Source organism: Polypterus senegalus, chromosome 5 (genome assembly GCF_016835505.1).
Source record: "Polypterus senegalus isolate Bchr_013 chromosome 5, ASM1683550v1, whole genome shotgun sequence".
NCBI lineage: Eukaryota > Metazoa > Chordata > Cladistia > Polypteriformes > Polypteridae > Polypterus > Polypterus senegalus.
Window position 1 is genome coordinate 107,794,949 of NC_053158.1, and position 13,384 is coordinate 107,808,332.

Consider the following 13,384-nt stretch of genomic DNA (forward strand, 5'->3'; position numbering starts at 1 on the left):
GCTGTGCCCAAGAGGTCATTAAAGGCCTAGATCTTGGTTTTTATCCAGAAAACTTGCAAGCCTAGACACTCAGACTCCTCACTCAGTCTCTTGAGAATGAGAGTGCCAGAATGTGGTCAATGGTAGACTTCTTAGGCGTAAAACCAGACTGCTCCGGTCACAGGTAGGTGAGCTGGTGATCATAGATCGTATTGAGGATGACCCTAGTAAGGATCTTACCCGGCACAGACAGCAGTGTTATCCCCCTGTAGTTGCCGCAATCCAGGCAATCACCTTTCTCTCTTTCCAGATAGGAAAGTCAAGTCCCATTTTCCAGTCAGTTGGGGTGATGCCTGTCTCCCAAATGTAAGCAAAGATTGATTGCAATGCAAGGAGGACAGCTTTACCACCAGCCTGGAGAACTTCACCCTGGATACCACAGATTCCTGCAGACTTCGCTACCCATAGCTGGTTCACAACTAATTGGAGGATCAGCCTCAAGTACCATGGACTCAGAGATATCTAATGTCCTAGCTGGAGGATAAGCCTTAAACAGCTGCTCAAAGTAGCCAGGCCAGTGGGTCACAACTGCACTGTCATCCAGATGTAAGGATTGTTCATCTGCTACTGAACAGATTTGGGTGTGTGTAATGCTTCAATTCCTCTGTAAGCAGGATGTTGATCACTAGCTCACAGATTCCCCTAACAAACACCTCCTAATCTGCCCTCAGAGTCCTCACAGCCATCCTTCTTATTTCCCATTACAGACTGGACTTGCAAGCAAGCCATGTGCTGTGAGTCCCCTCGATGATATGCAGATTGCCGTGCTAGATGAAACACCTCCTTCTGTGAACACTGGAGCTACCAACACAGCCCTCAGCAACCTTTGGGGTCTTAACGTGGAAGGTATTCCACGTCACATTAGGATCAACAGTCACATTCAAGTCTGTAAGTTCCACACATAAACTGCGTGCAGATTCAATAGAAACAGACTGATCTTGGAGTCTTGCCTGGTCCAGCCTCATTTTCCTAGTAGCTGGTAGCCTGCTGGAACTAAGCTGGATCTACAGAGTATCAACAACTAGTCTGTGGTCAGAATTCGCAAACTGGGCATTTCTTTAGACCCTGCAGTTTTGTAAGAGCCTCCAGTGGTCTGCCCACAAGGATGTGATCGCTCTCCTTCACTGCACCACCAGTATTGGAGTACCAAGGAAAATCAAGGAACAGGGAGTCACTTTCACCATGGTCGCTAGACCCATGAGGACCAAGACAATCTTCATAGCAAGCCCTTTCAGTGCCAGTGGTTGCATTGAAGTCACCCATGACAAGAGGAGCGCCACTTTGCGAGCACCCATCAACCACTGAGTGAAGTTGTGAATAAAATGTCTTCTTCACTTAGACATCCTCACCAGAGGAGCATACACTGAGGCACCAGACAAAGAACCCAGAGAGTGCCTTAATGTGAGTCTCATAATATGCTTGTTGACCCGCCACAACAACAGTTACTCCCTGACTATGACAGCCATCAGAGCGAGCAAAACAATAAAAGGTGTACCCACCTACAGAGATCTGGCAAGTCCCAGGTCTGTGCACCTCAGAGAATGCTGCCACTGAAATATGCAGCAGAGCAAGCAGGGTCTGCTGAACAAACAGGTATTGTTAGCTAAGCAGAGGCAAGGTATGCTCCAACATGGTGAGGGGTAGACCAATTTGAACAGAGGTTGGCGTGTGAGTAAGGAGAGCCCACTTTCCCCTGCCTTTGGCCCGCAGCTTCTCTCTCGGATTCGCTCAAATAAATTGCTGCCACAAGTGAACTATGGTACTTAGTGAATAGAAGAAGCAAAATCAATCGGAATTTTCAAACAAATCTCTCTGTTATAAAAAAAAATCCTGGAAAGGAAAAGCAGGGCGACGAGACGTGATCTTCTCGGAAGACACTTAAAAGATCTACGAGACGCAAACAATATCAAATATCAAAACACTCAGTCGTGTAAAGGCATGTAGCACACACAGATCCTGTGCTCTCAGCACATATAAAGCGTATAAGGACAATACGTTCTAGATGAAACGTCAACAAATAAGCAAAGAAGAAAGAGCAGCGCGGAGAAAAGAGACCCAAAAGCGTTGGAGAGAAAAAAGGCAGATAAGAGATTATGAAACCATTGGAATTTGAAAGGCCGAAACAAACGATGCCGTGATGCACATGCAGAGAAAGGTAAAGAATATGAAAGCAGTAAAATTCGAAAGTTTTGTAGCGTTCCAGCCAGGTTGAAGCCTTTTTTGTTTTAAGTGACTGTTAGGCCCGATTGAGGGAAGGCGGAGTACAGCATGGAAGACTGATAGCGGGGTATTGATAGATGTGGTAAGGTGGGGGCGATACTCGGAGGATAAGGGGTTGGAGAGGGTGCTAGAAAGTTGTGTTTGGGGTTATGAAGTTGGCGATTGTTCAAGTAAAACTTTTGTGACACTTTATTAGGTCAGTCGCTACAGCATCAAAAAAAAAATATAGTAAAGATCGCATTAGCGCAAACAAAAGGAAATTAATCATCAGGACCAGGGGTAATTGAAAAAATAGCAGGACAAAGTGAGGTCAGAAATAAAAGGCAAAGAGCAGAAAACAAAGTCTTTTCGCCTTCGCATCAATTAGTGCATAAATCGTAGATTTACACAATAATGGACCATACGCTATGAGAATCTGTGGTCCTGCAACAGTTAAAGCAATGATAAGTTCCATTTTAAAGAAAACACAGTTCAGTCAGGTGTATATTTATGATCACAGAGAAGCGATCACAATGCGAGCAGCAGAGACACGAAGTGGCAAAAAGGACAGCAGCTGTACAGGCTTTAAAATGATCGACGCTGTCTCCCCTTCACAACGCGAGCAGTGTTACACATCCTGCAAGACAGACATTTAACCACGCCTGGGGCCGGAAATAAAGGACAAGTATTGTTTTTACAAAATGTTTTAAAGTAAAAGTGAAAATAATGCATATGTAATAATTCCGAATTGTATATCTGGTAAACCAAACACGGGGGTGGGCGAGTGAAGCGAGCAGGGGGCAGAGCCCCCTAGTTATTGAAAAAAATGTAATCTTGTAGCAAAGCTACATAACTTGACAGTCGGGTTGGCCTCCTGGACTGTTTGTCACTTTATTAGGTTGCCTGGAAGGGTGCTTTTAAATAGCCCTCAGGCACCTTTGGTGACGTTTCAGTCTGGGAGGACCCCGCCCGGTAAGTATTCCAGCTGCATGTTGCCGGCGTGAGGTTGCCATAACAACCGAGAGGGGCAAGGATGTTTCGGCGGGAAAATTTTCCTATTTAAGGGGAATGGCGGATCAAGGAAAGAAAAAAAAGAAAGAGAATCAAGAAGGAAGGAAAAGGCTGAAGGCAAGGAGTGACTATCCGCGCTTAAAGGATCATTCTGGATCTTTCTTCACCCAGGGACGTCTGCTATTTGTGGGTGGCCACCCCGAATAAATAATCCGGTGACGAACCCCGAGAAGAGGCCAGGTTGGTGTTCTCCGGGTGCTCCCGTTTGGTGAGTCAGATTCGGAATCTGCATTTCCTTCGTGATAGTCCGAGGAGAAGCCGTTTCCACCGAAGGAACAGAACTGGATTTATTTTCCTTAGAGGTGGATTAAGTACATTTTTCTTTTTTGACATTTCGGAGAACATTATTATTATTATTATTATCATTATTTTTATTATTATTATTATTTTCTTTTGTTTATTGTCTACGTCGAACCGGGGATTCGGATTTGGGCGCTGGGGAGGGCGTCTGGGAAAGGGATTCACTATGAGCACTCAGGCACCGGGATCGTAAATGTAAATAGTAAATGTGAATATATTTTCATTCCCACTTTCCTTTGCGTGAGATTTTTTTTTTCCAGTTATGTAAGGACGTGCATAGGGGACAAGAGGGGCCGAGGACCGAATATGGTAATGCTGCTTTAACTTTCTTTTATCATCCACTTCCCTTTGGGTTGTGAAGTGTAGGAACCGCGTGCGTTTTTCTTGCGGTTGCTACAATCTAAATCTGTTAAGTACTTCTCTTGTGAAAAGCGGTCAGGCATATATACAGTCAGACAGATGCTGGATTTTATATATATGTAAACCACAGGCTCACAGTGCTGCAGCGGCCCTTCACGGATCCAAATCTGAGTTGATCGCGGTCGAGTTATAGGAGAGTGATAGATTTCCACTACAATAAATAACCATGCTGTTCCTGTTACAAGCTGAATAAATTTAAAACTGGTTTTGCTAAAGTACTGAAACTCAACCTTGTGTTTTGGGGTGCAAGACAGTGACTCATGCATCACAATATATATATAGGTTTATATATGGATTTTCCATTGTGTGTCAAGTTCATGTGGTTTTATTCTTATTAAACTATCAATATTTCCATAGCTGATATTTTTCAACATAGTAGAACAAACTATTTTGATATAGGATTCTGATTATTTTTATTTTACATAGACATTACTTATTTTGAAATATGTTGAACCAATGTATAACAACCAGAATTACACCTCTTTTGTGAGCCAGGTTGTACAGAAGCTCTGAACCACATAATGAAAAAAATGATGGGATAGCCCTTGTCTTGTGCATACATGAAAGTGTCTTGTATGTACCAGATGCTTTCACATGCGTACAAGATATTTTCACGTAAATACAAGATAGTTTTACATACATATAACATAAATTAAAAAAAAAATCTTCAGTTACCTCGTCCGTACATGAAGTTGTGACATCTGTAGGGGCTTAGCAGCCACCCAACCTGACACAGACAGACACAAGAGGCACACTTGGCAAAACTCACACTATTTACTTTCTTTGTCTTGCACTGTACACAGTGCACCAATCAGCAGTATAGGCTCAGTCCTTTTCTTTTTCTCTCTTTTCTTTATTTCTTCTCTCTTCTGCTGCCTCTACTCCTCCGTTCACAAGCTCTGTCCTCTACCTCTTGACTCCGACTTCCAGAATGGAGTGAGGTGGCCCCTTTTACAGTTCACCTGTATGTGCTCCAGGTTCTCCCTGACGATCTTCCTGCAGCATTTCCTGGTGTGGCGAAGTGCTGCATCGGCACCTGGAAGCACTCCAGGTGCACCCGAACTTTCTTCTGGCAGTCCATGGCCCCGGAATTATCCAGGTGCCCCCTATCGGTGGCCACAGTCCCCAACAGGGTTGAGCTTCCATGGTTCAGTCCTGTGGCCCCGATGCAAAACAGGACGGGGCTTCCCTCTTGTGTCCCGGGGGAGATATTACCTCTGTCCCAGTTTTTCCATCTTCCAGGCATTCTAGCTGGGCAAGAACCCCAGCCATCCACCACAACGTGCATAAAAGTATCCCGTACATAGGAGATATTTTCACATACGTATGGGATATTTTCACATACGTCCAGGATAGTGGTTATCCCATAATTTTTTTCACTGTGAGGTTCAGAATCTACATAAGATTGCTTTTTAAAATGTCATGTTATTATTTTCTATGTTGTCTTCAGTTGTTTGTATATTATTAAGTTGAGAGTTTCTAACTTCTGACGAAATTGAATAGAGCGGAAACTTCTGTCAGTGATTCTATAATCTTGTTAGGTTCTTAGTAACATAATTGGCTCAAACTGCTCTTTCCTTATCCCATATAAAGCAGGCATCCTTGATTGATAATACTATAATAGAAAGTGCAAAATTAGCAACAGGTGCATACACTCTAGGCCTTGATGTGTCAAAACTCTATTAGAATGCAAACTAAAAAAAATTACATTAGACCTTTAGGTTTTAGTGATAAACTATATTTTTCTAGAAAATTAGTGCAGCTGTTATATATGCTGCATTGCTGCTCCAGAAAATTGTGTTTCAGTTTCAGCTTGGTTAGTATCTGTGTGAAGAGTACACATGCAGTACACATATACAACTTTATTGGTTTTCTTTGGCACGTAGAAGGAACATGAGCAGAGCAAAAACCATTAAGAAAATATGCAAACTTTTCAAAGAGTTTAAAGTAAATTCAGTGCCATTGTGTAGTATCTTGGTATGAATCCAGGAATGAAACAGGACATTTTCATAGTACCTTACTAAGATTATATTTCATGCCTTGTTTGTGATTGTATTAGCACTAGTAAAAGTTACAAATGAATACTTTTTAAACTATTGTCCTTTGATTTTTTTGGTGGAAAGCTAGAAATGGCCTAGCTATTTAATAATCTGGAACACCTATTTAGAAACATAAAATCTTCAAATTTTAACTTTTAAACCACAGGGTTGCTGATTCACAGTGTTTATTATATTCTGCAGAGTCTGTGTGTCCTACAAGGATACCTGTTGCATCACGAGATGAAAAAGGTTTTGAATTGATGGTGGGCTTAAAAATCACCCAGAAAGCAAAGAAAACACAAGGCTCTCTGACCTCTGAGATGGCCTTCCTTCTTTCACCTGAAATGGACTTTACTGAGAATACCAGGTAATCTACTTCTCAGTTTTTTGGTTATTTTTAACATTTACAGAGGCAGAGATTTATTTATCAGCTTTAGAAAAAAAATCCACATTGGAGTTTATAAAGTATTTACTTATGGTTATATAAAGAAAATAAAGTGCAATATGTGTAATAAAAAGTATGTTTTGAAATGTCATTAAGAATTGTTAGCATCAAACCTAAAATTTGTTGCCATCACTATTCTCCTGTTTTAACAGGACATCAGTTGTAACATTGTTTTGTACAGTGGTTAGAGGCTGGGTGTCTATAAATGGAGATTTGGAGACATATAGAGTAATGAAGTGTTATGTAGGACAAAAATAATTTGTAAAAGTCTGTGCAATCTGTTGAAAACTACAGTATGCACTCTGTTGTTTAATAACTATGGTCTACAACATTCTATAACATGTTAATTATGTCTTCTAATAGAACATACATCTTTCTATTATAAAAGAAAATCCTGCAATGAGAGGCAGAGAGACTTTCACTTCCCATGACACGGTCAAACACAAGTCATGCCCTACTTACAAACATTGTCAAACAAGATCATGGTCAGCTAACCTCTCAACAACAAAGCGAAGAAGAAAGAGCAAGAGCACCGCGTCGAAAAAAGACCCAAAAGCGATGTAGAGATAAGAATGCAAATAAGAACATTAATAATCTATGTTCAACATCTGAAAATGAGGACAGTTATAATCATCCTGGAACAAGTTGAATTAAACACCTTGCTGGTCCAATCGGGGGCAAAAATAAAAGATAAATATTAATAGACACAGTAGAACTTCATAAAGATGTTCAAAAACATTGGTGCCATACACATGCAGTGTAGGTTACAGATTGTGAAAGCAGTGGAATTCGAAAGACTCAAAAAAAAAAACATTGGCGCAATGCACACACAGAGCAAGTTCAAAAATATAACGGTACTAAAAATCGAAAGTGTCAAAAAAAAGAGAGTACAGATCGCTTTCGTGCTAATAAACGTAAATTACTCTGTGAAATAATGGAACAGCAAAAAGAGATCGAATATATGGACATAGGTGATATGTCGGAATTATGCACATATTGTAAGTCTTTAAAGTTTAAGTCAGAGACTTGTAGATCGTCGAAATCGTGTTGCCATCAGGGAAAAGTACTGCTACTTCTTAATGAAGAGGCGTTTCCACGAAAATTAAAAGATTTGTTGTTTGGTGAACGTAAAATCTATAAACACTACAGGCAGAATATACGTGTCTACAATAATCTTTTCTCGTTAGCATCATTCAATGCACAAAACATTGATTTACACAATAATAAACCATATGCTATGAGAATCTGTGGTCCTGCAACAATTAAAGCTATGACAAGTTTCATTTCGAAAAAAGCACAATTTGGTCAGGTGTATATTTATGATCACGGAGAAGCGAAGCAACATAGAATCAAAAGAGTTAAACAATCCAACGTAATAGAATTATACAACCAATAATGGAAACAAATCTATACATCCAAAAGTATCGCACTTTACAAAACATTTATCTACAAAACACGGACAAAGAAATTTTCTTGGATTTCTATATGAATCCGAAAGATCACAGTCGCATTTGTAATAAACCAACATGTGATGAATTGTCAACGATAATAATTTCGAAAGACGGAGATATCAAAGACAGAGTAGATTATGGATGCCCAATATATTGATTGCGATTGACCGGTAGATCGGAAAGGGAGTGCAGGTAGATCGTGTTGCATTCAAATACATTTTTTTAAACGTTAGTCTATATATCCTACCTATGGCATTTGACACTTGATTGACATACAGGGCGGCCAGTCTGAAATCTCTTTTCTTCTAACACACTGGTCATCCTGCATGCACAATCAAATACTACTGTAAAACTCTGGCTGTGATCTAGTTAGCCTTCCAACTTATATCGACTAAAGAAGGGATTTACAAAAAAATTGTTTGGGGAGGGTATGGTCTGTCAATCCATTATTGCTATTCCAAAGAAGGAAAATGTGGAAAGGCACTTTCGAACTGTTCATAAAAACTTCGAAACTGACTTCCTTCTGAAAAGTGATCTGAGAGAGAGAAAGAAGAGGGAACTAAAATCGCAGTTAATCGGACAGCTGTCATTTTTCACTCAGCTGAATTCAAAAGCAAATGCAGACACACCGAAGCATAGTTCCAGGTGAGTCTCTGAATCATTAAGCATAAGAAGTCCTTCCAAGATGGAGAGATGATAAAAGAGGCCTTCGTTGAGACAGATGGCTAGGGAGAAATTCCTGCTGAGATTTCATGACCCCTGGCCGAAGAAAAAGGAGTTTCTCCTTGTCATTAAACATGCAGAGTACAAGCAACTTAATAATGATCAATGACTACTAGACTTGGCATTTTTTTCCGATCTGACCAACATGTTGAATGAACTTAATTTACAGCTGCAAGGAAAAGAACTCCATGGTCAATATGATTAACTCAGTTAATGCTTTTAAACGAAAAATGCAACATCTGTCCTCAAAGCTGCAGAGTCTTGATTTGGGGAACATCCAAAACCTTGTGTCATAGCTGGAGACGCAATGGAAGAAGTGTGCACAATTTGACAGCATACGCTACACAGAGCAGATTGAAAATTGCCTGTCAGACTTTGATAGACGGTTTCAAGACTCAGCTTTACTTGAGCCAGTTGCTACATTTAAGTTCTATCCATTTAGGGAATTGAGGGTGATTCCCCCTCATCAAAAATTGCAACACTGTTTCACCTAAAACTCCTCTACAGTGGAGGATGAGATTTTGACACTACAGAATGACATTCAGCTGAAGTCTGGGGCTCTTGGACAGTTTTGGAACTTACACACAGAGGAAAAGTAAGCAAACATGAGGAAATGTGCTACCTCCTTGACTGCATTATTTGGCTGTACTTATTAATGAGAGTCAGCCTTTTCCCATATGAAGATTATTAAATCCAAATACTATAGTGACCATAAATGTATTGAATTGTTACTGTGCCATAAAGGTTATTCAGTTATGCAAGGTACGACAACATATATTTTATGTATAAAGTATACTCAGTATGTATGTATATATATATATATATATATATATATATATATATATATATATATATATATTGTGACAGACTGGGGGCACTATTGTCCCCTTGAACCCTCAGACTTGACGCCAGACACCAGGTAAAAGTCCAAATATAATTTTTATTTAGACTACAGTGCACAAAGCACCCTCTGCTCCACTATACTCATACAATAAACAAAAATAATAATCCACAATACAATAATCCTCCACTCCCTGATGCGTTGCCACCTTTCCACCCAGCTCAGCTCAACGTCTGGGATCTCTCACCGTCCTTTTATAGTCCGTGATTCAGAAGTGCTTCTGAACCTGCAGTCCATGTGACTTCCTAGCACTTCTGGGTCAGATGAAAACTACTCTTTTTTGACCCAGAAGCACGTCATTCCCTTTGTGCATGTGACTAAGACGTACTTCCGGGTTATAGGGCACGTATGAGTCTCTGGGCCTCCCTTCAGCGTCCTCTGTTGGCCCCCAAGGTATCCAGCAGGGCTGTAAAGGAAAACTCCACTGTCCATGATTCCCTGCTGGCTCCTCGATCGCTGGGGTTGTGTTCCAGACCCTCCCGCGATAGGTGAAAATCCGCAAAGTAGAAACCATATGTTTGTATGATTATTTTTATATATTTTAAGCCCTTATAAACTGTCCCACACTGTTTATAAATATTCCCCGCAGAGTTATACGGCATAATCTCTTTGTATTCTCTTAGATATTAGGTAAGATTCATTGAAATTATGTATATAAACACACTGTTTATATACAGTAAAACCTAAATATTATTTTAAAGATATTGAGTGTCTCCGATATCACATATGTTACAGCCATTACGATAGACAGGCCACCAGCAATAAATATGTACAATGCAAGAAAAATAGTATACAGTAAATGTGTGTACAGTGACACTAAACGTACGTACATGTACTAAGTACTGTAAGTAGAAAATTAATTATGGTTACTCACCAACAATGACACGATGACTTGTCCGATAACAATGAGTTTAATTTTACTGCACAACAAAGGAGAGCGTTACCGCTATTCTAAAGGAGCCACTTCAGGCGATTGTGTAGCACTGCCATTGTTCTTCGTCTGGCAGTCTTCAATCCAAATCCCTAAAGCAGATTCCATCCAGACTACTGCCTTATTACATCCACTAACAACTTGTTTTGCACCCTGGTTAAAAGGACACTGCGGCCGTAGATCTTATATTCCTTTCCTACTTTTTAAATAAAAGACTCGTAGCCTTCAACAAATCCAAAACGTCTACCTTTTCGGCAATCATTAACATCTTCTTCTTGCGCTTGGGCACGGCCCCTGAAGCAGTAGCAGATCGTTTTGGAGCCATAATGAAGCGCTTGACTATGCACAAAGATAAACACAAAAGAGCACAACTCTTTACATAGCGAAACACGTTAATGCTGAATGAGCGAGACGAGACTTCCTGGTTAACACTGCATTCAGCACGCAGGAACTTAACTGCGTGCTCTGATTGGTTAGCTTCTCAGTCAGGAGAACTTAACTGCATGCTCTGATTGGTTAGCTTCTCAGTCATCCACCAATAGTGTCCCTTGTATGAAATCAAAAGGGCAAACAAACTGAGGAAGCATGTACAGGAAGTAAAAAGACACATTGTCTGCAGAACCCGCGAAGCAGCGAAAAATCCGTGTTATATATTTAGTTATGCTTTCATATAAAATCCGCGATAGAGTGAAGCCGCGAAAGTCGAAGCGCTATATAGCGAAGGATTACTGTATATATATATATATATATATATATATATATATATATATTGTGGAGCCGACCCGGACACAGACAGGCAGACATGTTGTTTTTTCACCACCACACGTTTTATTTACAATATTTACAATAATTAATGGTCACTAAGACCCAGTCCAAAAGTGCACAAACCCCAACACTCACAGTCCTGGCCACAAATGCCTTCTTCTTGGGCCGCCTCCACTCTCCTCTCTTGCTTCGTCCTTCTTCCACCTGACTCCAGCCCTGAATGAAGGGAGACGGCCCCTTTTATACTCTCCCGGATGAGCTCCAGGTGGTTCCCGGCATTCCCCTCTTGGCCACGCCCCAGCGTGGCGGAAGTGCCGGCTGTCCTCCCAGCAGCTCTCCGGGTATCCTTCTAATTCTTCCCCCCAGCACTTCCTGGTGTGGCGGAAGTGCTGAGGCAACAGTTCCCCAAGGCATTGGGGCGCCTCCTGGCAATGACCACGGGCCCCTGCAGGGTGGGGCTTCCATGCCCTCAACCCGTGGCCCCCAAGGCAACCAGGAAGGTGGCCCCCACATAATCCAGGATGGGTGCAGAGAGAATAAAAGGGGCCGTCTCCCTTCATTCAGAGCTGGAGTCGGGTGGAAGGACAAGGCACGAGAGAGGTGTGGAGGTGGCCCGAGAAGAGGTATTGTGAGGCCAGGACTGTGTGTTGGGGTTTGTGCACTTGACTATTTGGACTGGGTCTGAGTGACCATTTATTGTACATATTGTAAATAAAATATGTGTGGTGGTGAGTAACAACATGTCCGCCTGTCTTTGTCCGGGTTGGCTCCACAATATATATATATCTCCATCCATCCATTTTCCAACCCGCTGAATCCGAACACAGGGTCACGGGGGTCTGCTGGAGCCAATCCCAGCGAACACAGGGCACAAGGCAGGAACCAATCCTGGGCAGGGTGCCAACCCACCACAGACAATATAAATATATATTTTTTAATATAGGTAGATCATTTCAACCTGCTCATTTTAATAGCAGCTCGCAAGCCGAAAAAGTGTGGGCACCCCAGAGTAGATATTTGTGTATATCCAATGGCAAAGCATGATTCGTCATTTCTGTCAAATACATCGCCACATTCAGAACCTTCATTCTTTCCTTTGCTTTTCCCAGACGGCGAAAAAGGATGGCCATACAATATGAAACAAACACTTTCAGAAAAACGTATAACACCCACACAATATTTCGGGTCAAAATTAGCGATACGTTCCCATGTATTTAATCCACTTCTGTCATCTCAACATCTATCGCAACATTACATTTGTAATGCGTATCAAAAAGTCAAAGCTAATCGTCTCTTCTTTATTAAATCGAATCAAGCTAAACTTAGAATGGAACATATTGGCTCATTGATCACGTTCAAAATTCAAATATCAAAAGTACAGGCAAATTCAGTTCATGCAATGGCAATATCCAGAACTATCAGTTGGCCAGATTTATTTATTACAGTGACATACAATCCACGATGGCCAGAAATGCGCAGATTCTTGAGAACAATGCCACCAGCTACATTGGCTCTGGATATTCCTACTTTCGTAAGTAGATTGTTTTATCAGAAAGTCTTATTTTTATTGAATGAACTCAAAGCGGTATTCGGCCAAATCAGAGCATGCATTTACATGATAGAATTTCAAAAACAGGGTTTGCCTCACATGCATTTATTGGTTACTTTGCAAAATAAATTATTAACTGCTGATAATGTAGATCGGTTTGTCTGTGCTGAGATTCCAAACAGAGAAACCTGTCAGAGTCATTAAACACATGTCTCACGGACAACATTTAAAAGATTCAGTATGTTGGAACTCAAAAGAAAAAAAAGTGTTTAAAGAAATTTCCAAAAGCGTTCGTTCAAACAACAGATATGACTAAGTCTGGCTTCCCTGATTAGGTTTATATATGGATTTTCCATTGTGTGTCAAGTTCATGTGGTTTTATTCTTATTAAACTATCAATATTTCCATAGCTGATATTTTTCAACATAGTAGAACAAACTATTTTGATATAGGATTCTGATTATTTTTATTTTACATAGACATTACTTATTTTGAAATATGTTGAACCAATGTATAACAACCAGAATTACACCTCTTTTGTGAGCCAGTTT

The 13,384-nt window shown here is 40.7% G+C and overlaps 1 protein-coding gene across 1 annotated transcript in view; it reads left to right on the forward strand.

The window, feature by feature from the left end:
• Positions 1–13,384, forward strand: part of LOC120529425 (collagen alpha-1(XXI) chain-like) — a 260,096-nt gene that overhangs the window by 55,459 nt on the left and 191,253 nt on the right. Inside the window, exon 4 of the mRNA XM_039753207.1 lies at positions 6,270–6,435. Coding sequence (XP_039609141.1) covers positions 6,270–6,435 — 166 coding nt within the window. The remainder of the gene's footprint in view (positions 1–6,269; positions 6,436–13,384) is intronic.